Raw genomic sequence first — 7,387 nt, 5'->3', positions numbered from 1 at the left:
CTGTCACAAGAAGATTGTCATACTGATTAAATTACTTGAATGATACTATCACTACACAAATTACGCAGTGTGTATTACTTAATCCTATAAAATCTGGTCAATGCCACCTGATAGGAACAAGAATGATAGAGTTGCTTATAATGGTGTTCCACAAACAAAGTTGAAGTGGTGCTTTTAATACACCACAAAGGGCTCATAGCTCACCTCAACGTCTGTGTTGTATGAAGTTTTCTGCTAAAAGTATTGAAGAGTTTTTTTGGTTCTTGATCTGAAAAAAATTGCAAATGGCTTTTCTAATGCCTTTTTATAACTGCTATCACGGGAAAAAGGAATTACTTTTGTCTTGTACCACCTTGTTTTTGTGTTGTGCTGCGTGAAAAGATCAGTTTTTAGGAAAAATTCAAGGCAGCAAGTTCATGTACTTCACTTAAACTGAAAATGTATAAAGACTCTCATTTCTATCCCCTTGGAAAACTTGTTAGAATGTGTTTTGCTGCTGACTCTAAAGCTATTTTGTTTCCACATAGGGTTTTACTTTGACTTTTTTCTTGTTACAGGTTTCCTTGTCTTCATTAATTTGTATTGTGTAAGATACGGGGCATTAGCTCTGCAAGAAATATTTGACAGCATACAGCCAAAGTTAGTATGTTTTGTTTGTTTGGGTTATATTTAATACTGCTGTGTTATTTTTATCTTTTGAAGTAAGAAAGAGTTGTCTCTTTAGCTTAACTGTCAGACTACATTTATCACTAATTTGACTGGCCAAATGTTTCTCCTAATGTGGTTTATTTATTTGTCTAGCAAGTCATCTTTTTCTGAATTTCTGACTACAGTTCCTCACTGATAGTTCAAGTTACTAATCTAAGAAGATTATAAAAGGGGAAGATTGATGTTTTCAGTTGTTATCCTTTGTGAAAAGTTTGTATGTGCAAATGTCTGCTGCAGCAGGGAAGCATCTTAACAAATTACCTGGTTGTCTCTATTTCCCCGTGATTCTGGTTTTCATTTGTCACCATAAGGCTGATAAGGCTTTCTAATACTTTTTCTCTCAACGTCACAATAGGATGTTTGGAATGGTGTTGGAGAAAATTATAATTCCTGAAATCCAGAAAGTGTCTGGACAAGTTGAGAAGAAAATCTGTGCTGTTGGCATTACAAAAATATTGACAGAATGTCCTCCCATGATGGACACTGAGTACACCAAGCTGTGGTAAGTACCACACTTATTCAGGTTGTGCTAGTGAGGCTGTTTGAGTTACTGAAAATGTGAGCTCTCACCAAAATACATCCTTGAAGGAAACTCCATTGTGATCTCTTCAGGTCCACGAGGCTTTTTAGGCATTTCATACTGCTTCTGTTTTGCAACAAACGAAACTGTATTTTCAAACCAGATGACTGAATTGGTTTGAGATGTTTTTGATGGAGATGGCAAGGATTTGGCTAGCTGGAACTCCATCTAGGGAAATACACTACTTTCCTCCAGCTTGTATTGTTTCTGAAAAGCTAGGCCCAGTTTTGACTTATAACTGTTCTGGTCAAGAGACCTGAGCATATTCATAACGTGACAAAGAAACTGTAATATCTTGGCTTGAGAGTGGAATTTTGGGGAAAGCTACCTGGGAATTTTGATTGTCAACCAGTCCACCAGTCTAGGATGCTAGGTAATTTGAGTTGGATGACAATAACTGGATCCCAGGCTAGATCCCCGAACTAGAACTTTTTTTTTAATGTACTCAGAGAAAAGTTGTGATCCAGAAAATCATTGCTCTTTTTAGGTATGTTTCATGACAATTTGACCTGATAAAAAGTAAATACATTGCTCATGCTGTTGATAGGAATACCCACATTATGCCTGTAAAATATACAGACCCACAGTTCTCCTGGTCCAGCTTACCTTGGGCATTTACAATTTCAGTAGCCAAGCAAGTGACCTGCAAAGGCTAAATTATAAAGGGTTCCAAATAATTTGAGCATCCTTGTAAAATACACCCTGTCCTAACATATTTTAAGCATTCCAATTTTGCCCTCCCCTCTTTGCTCCCAGGATTCCTTTGCTGCAGGCCCTCATTGGCCTCTTTGAGTTGCCTGAGGATGACACGATCCCTGACGAAGAACACTTCATTGACATAGAAGATACTCCAGGCTATCAGACTGCATTCTCCCAACTAGCCTTTGCTGGGAAGAAAGAACACGATCCTGTAGGTCAAATGGTGAACAATCCTAGAATCCATCTGGCACAGTCTCTCCACAAACTGTCTACAGCGTGCCCAGGCAGGGTAGGTGACTTGTACACTTACATGCTGATGCTGCATTCTGCAGAGCAGAAATGCCTTTGTGTGAATGGGTCTCTTTGCTAATGTTTTATAATCAGCAAAATGAAGTAGGTCATAACTAGAATGCAAGATCTTGCTGTGTTTTATTCCTTGTTGGAATATAGCTTTTGTAAGGTTTTTCCTCAGGAGCCTTAGAAAGGCCTTATTTTCACAGCACTTAATTTTGTAATAAGCTTAAATATGCCATTTTAAAAAAGAAAATTTACACACTTGATGGTCTATGACTAATACACGTCTTGAGTTCAATTGATTGCATGTACGTGGGGAATTCAGGCAGCTTATATAAAATTAGACAAGGTGAGTGTACAGTTAATTTTTTTAGCGCATAGCATCTTTGTTTTGTCCGAGATTTTGATAAGTAAAGATTGCCTGAGAGGTCAGCTACTTTCCCCGTGGATAACTGGTGCTCTGTGTCTGACTTTGTGTGATTGATTGCAGGAGACAGAAGTGGGTTCATGTTTCACTCACTGACACCTCTGCTCCGCCCTGTGCTTTCAGGTTCTGTCTATGCTGAGCACCAGCCTGAACGCAGAAGCATTGCAGTATCTCCAGGGATACCTCCAAGCTGCAAGTGTGAGTCTGCTCTGAACTGCAGATACTCCACAAGCAAGATCAGAAGCTGGTTTGTTATGCAGAAGGCTGACACTTGACTTTTTTATAGCAGAGCTCAGACAAAATGAAAAAGCTGCTTGAAATTGTATTGCAGATTCCATCTTGTAAAAGATAAGTGTGGCTTTAAGCTGAAACTGAAGAATTTGATGGTTTGTGTACTCATAGATAAAGGTGGCTAACTTCCATTCCCAGTTTAATTTCAAAGGGAATAGTCATAGCGGTTTGTTATGGGATTTATTTGAAATCTGCATCTGCAGTGTTTGGATAATACTTGGAAATGTGTGGAGAGCACTGGCTGTAGAAACTCACTTCAGTCACTAAAATTCCTTTTCATTTTAATGTTGTCCTTTGTATTTCTTTTGTCTTTCCTTAAACTTTATCTAAATTGTGAATAAATAAGAAGTACTTGTTTAAAATGCCTGTCACCGTGCACTTACTGTTTTAGGAGAATGTAGTTTTAAAAAAAGATGTTTTACACTTAGGATAGAATATAAAATAGTGGGACTGTGAGGGATTTTCTTTAATAGTATAAGTACATTGTAAGATCATACAGAGCAGATCTAGAACTTTGGGAGAAGACCAGAGCTATTGTCACTCTTGATACTCACCAACAGGCACATCTCTTCTGGAACAGGTCGTGTCAGTACCATGCAGTGAGGGCAAGTGGTCCTCCCTGGGAGCGGGGATCAGGCTTCAGGTGGGGTTTTCCTGTTGTATTAAAAATGAAGCAATGATCTTGGAGTTGGGTTTAACTTGGATGTTCTCCCTGTCTCCTCAAAAATGTACTGATTAGGTTTGGTGGCCCTGAGTTCAAAGTGAACTTGAACAGAGTTCAGTTGAACTCTGGTTGTGGCTGTTGGAGTGAGCAGGTAAATGCCTGAGCTTTGCATGCTCTCAGGGGGCCTGGGCACCAAGCTCCCAGACTGTGGGCTTTCAGAGCACTGGTTCTGCAGGGATAGGAATAAATTGAGTTACAAGGCCTGGAAAACTCCTGAATAAAAGTGAGGTCCCAGACTTATGTGATATTAAGCAGTGTCATACATGACAGAGTTGTTTTAGTTATTTGTCCACAGACACTGTGCAGGTGACTCAAATTAGGACTGGTGTTTTGTATTTGCATTAGTTAATGCCTGTTGGAGCTGGGCCTTGTGTCAAGAAAGCTGCTGAATTAACTGAGGGATGAACAGGGCAGAATCAACTGTCTTTCAGGCTTCCTGGTACCTGTGGCTGCTGTGTGAGAGTGCATTTTGGCCATAGCTCTTCATATATAAAGAAATTAGTTGCCTGTTAGACAATGGATTTAAGTAACTAAGTGCCTGAAAAAAGTATTAAAGGAGTCAGCACCAACAGGTTTTCCTGTGCCTGGTCTGTCATGGAGTGTCAGGTCCCCTTTGTTCATAGGGAAGAGGTGGAAGCAGTTCTTGGAGTGAAGCCCTGCAGTGCTGATCCTGAGGAGCATCTGCCTTAGTGCTGCTGGGAGCCTGTGCTGTGTTCCGGGTGTCTGGAGTGCCTGGCAGCAGGAGTGCCACAGCCAGGCTGGAGCACAGGGACACCTGTGGCATCTGCAAGGAGCTGAAGCAGCCTGGAATATCAGTGTTAGTGGAGCAGTGGTCATTCAAAACCTGCGGGACAAAGGGATGCTCAGAGCTCTGCTCTGCAGCTTTGTCCTTTTCCATGGATAATACGGAGGACAGTTCTAGAGAACTTGCAGACTTTTTCCTGTCAGCCTCAAGGAACCAAACTGGACTTGGTACTGGTGGCCATGTCCCTGGAATGTGATGTGCTCCTTTGCATGTCCTTGAGCTGCTGTCCTGCACACCGCTGGGAGGGGCTCTGCGGCACTCAGGTGCATTCGGGGCTCACCTTAGATCACCTCATTTGTGCACTTGTAAGCAAGCAAGACTTCTTAGAAACTACAAGGTTGCTGAGATGTGTAAGGGAACAGATTTTTCTTGTCTTACCGGTACCAGCATGGATGGAACTGGACAGGATTCACAGCAAAAAACCAGAACCTTTTTGAGAGGCAGCCAAAGAAAAATCAGCTCTGAATGGAAAATTACCAGTGAATCTTGATGTTCACTGTCTTGCACTCCTTGCAACATGGGACTTGGTTGTCTGACAGACATTCCATGTAAGTGCCTAAGTGACTTCAGATCAACAAATACCATACTTGTACTTCAGTCAGAACTGGGTAACTCAGACTGTGTAGACATGGCTGTGGCACAATCGGTGACGTGTTCCTCAGTCCCAACACATTCTGCAGGATTCGTGAGGTGAGGAGAGTTTGTGCAGAGCACTTACCCTTCGGGGCAGTGAACTGCTCGGTGCAGCGCAGACTTCTGCCATCAGCGGTGCGCTCCCTGCATTGAGGAGGGACCTTTCTGCCTCTCCTGACACCTCCTGTTCTCAGGATTCAGAAGGCAAAGTTCCACCTACGTTTATCCATTAATTTTGTGGAAGCTGATGAAGCAATGCTGTAACAGTTTTTTTGCAAAATTGTCAAACCTCTCTAGGCCATCCTTGTTGGACATTTGGGCAAACACCAGTTTTTTTGGAGAGCTCAGGCTGGGAACACCTAGTATCAGTGGACCTTGGGAGGCTTTGGGAGCATCGAACTCTGTGTTAAGACAGTGAATGCCTGCCCATCACTGAGATCTTCTGAAAGCAAGAAGCCAATTCTTACTTGCAGCTGATAATGGTAGAAGATAATTCAAATTCAAGTGGAAAAATATTACTTGATTCTCTCGGAGTGTGAAGTGGCCAATGGGATGCCTGTTTTGGGATCTTTTGACGTCATGGAACTCTAATCTGCTGTCCTTTCTTAGAGCCTACTGACTGATTTGTGATTGCCAGCTTGTAAATAATGTCCTGAGGCTTTTGTAGCAGAAAAAATATCTTATTGCTGGTTTAAAAAACCCCAAAACCAAATCCCCCTCAAGACCAGTGTGTTTTCTTGTTTTCTTGGGCTGTGAAGGGGCTGCAATACTCCCAGCATTGCTGCACATTGGCAGCACATACTAAAGCAAAGTTCTGTTTCTCTGTTCCTTCCTGTACATGTGTCCTAAGATAAGAGTCACCCTCCCAGCCCGCCAGACATTTCCTTCTGACAACTCTCTGATGAGGCCAGACATTGATTTTTGAAGACAGCTTGATCCTTTCTGCTCAGAAACAACAGTATTTGTCAGTTCCATCCAGCAGCAGAAGCTGAGAGCAGAGCTGTGCCCGTCCTTCCAGTCCTCAGCAGAGGTCCCACAGGCATTTGTCCCATTCCAGGCATTTGCTTTGGGAATTGTGCAGTTGTTCACACACAGGTGCTCTAGGCACAGCTCCTCTGGGAAAACTGAAATCTCAGTAAAGCTACACAGGTATCAGAAAGCAGCATCAATGCTTTGTTTCCCCTTAGCTTTCTACCCTCACTCATTTGTGTGAAGACGTTCTTGCCTGTACTGTAAAGCAGAGGAAACGTGAGGTGTTCTGGGGACTGGGCTGCAGGGACAGGGCCCAGACAGGACACGAAAGGCTCTGTGGCTGCTGGTGGCAGGTTGGGCAAAGTGACTGAGGGCTTAAAAATTCTTTCTCAAAATAGGAATTTTCTGATTCATGGGAGCTCAAAGCTTATGCTGGACTTACTGTATTGTATTTAAGATGAGAACAAAGAAAATTCTTAAATAATAAAGCAATGAATCTTAAGGGAAAGTAAAAGATGCTTTGTTACAAATGAGTAATGTGTCAGAAAAGCAGAATAGCAGGGGTTTAGTACAGCTAGTTCATCTATGTAGCTTCCTAGTAAAAGGTTTTCGTTTTCTAAAGCTGTGAAAGGAATTCAGTCTTGATTTTGTGGCTGTTATAAGGGCTATTTTGAAGTAAGTATTCAAGAAAGAAAATATATTAATAACACATATCAAATTTCTCTATGAACATCTGAAATTACTGTTATTACAGTACTGCTTCCTTCATACAAGAAAATGAAAGTTTAAAATACTTTATAAAAAGTCTGTCCTTGTTTAAGCTGATGCATAAAGAAGAGTGGACAAGTCTATTGAATGTTTTCGAATAACTAATAATCATTCACATGATAGAGGAGTAAATGTCCTTCAAATGAAAGAACATGTATTGGATATTTGACACGGTGTGCTGAGTGCTCCTTGGGCCTTTGAATTACATGTGTATTTGCTTTAATCACGTTCAATTTTGTGATCTGGCTGCTGATACTTTTAGTCTCAATTGTGCAGGTATTACGCTTATCCAGACAGTCACGGTTTTCTGGAAAAAGAAAACATAAATCTGAATTTACTGTAACTCAATCTGGGAAAAAAAGCTAGCTTTGGAATTTGCTGTCTCCACATAACTTTCTACAAAAAACTCGCACAAATGTTCCGTAACAGACAACGCTGAACCTTGCAGAAGTGATTGCACAGCAGCTGAAATTTCATTTCCTGCTG

The 7,387-nt window shown here is 41.4% G+C and overlaps 1 protein-coding gene across 1 annotated transcript in view; it reads left to right on the top strand.

The window, feature by feature from the left end:
- CSE1L (chromosome segregation 1 like) overlaps positions 1–3,284 on the top strand; it is a 22,796-nt gene extending 19,512 nt beyond the window's left edge. The window contains exons 22-25 of the mRNA XM_008635201.2: positions 558–639; positions 1,064–1,210; positions 2,045–2,276; positions 2,832–3,284. Of these exons, the coding sequence (XP_008633423.1) occupies positions 558–639; positions 1,064–1,210; positions 2,045–2,276; positions 2,832–2,921 (551 nt within the window). The 3' untranslated portion in view covers positions 2,922–3,284. The remainder of the gene's footprint in view (positions 1–557; positions 640–1,063; positions 1,211–2,044; positions 2,277–2,831) is intronic.
- Positions 3,285–7,387: the final 4,103 nt, after the last annotated feature.

The sequence above is a fragment of the Corvus brachyrhynchos genome, unplaced genomic scaffold (genome assembly GCF_000691975.1).
Source record: "Corvus brachyrhynchos isolate BGI_N302 unplaced genomic scaffold, ASM69197v1 scaffold10, whole genome shotgun sequence".
Taxonomy (NCBI): domain Eukaryota; kingdom Metazoa; phylum Chordata; class Aves; order Passeriformes; family Corvidae; genus Corvus; species Corvus brachyrhynchos.
This window is presented reverse-complemented; position numbering and strand designations above follow the sequence as displayed.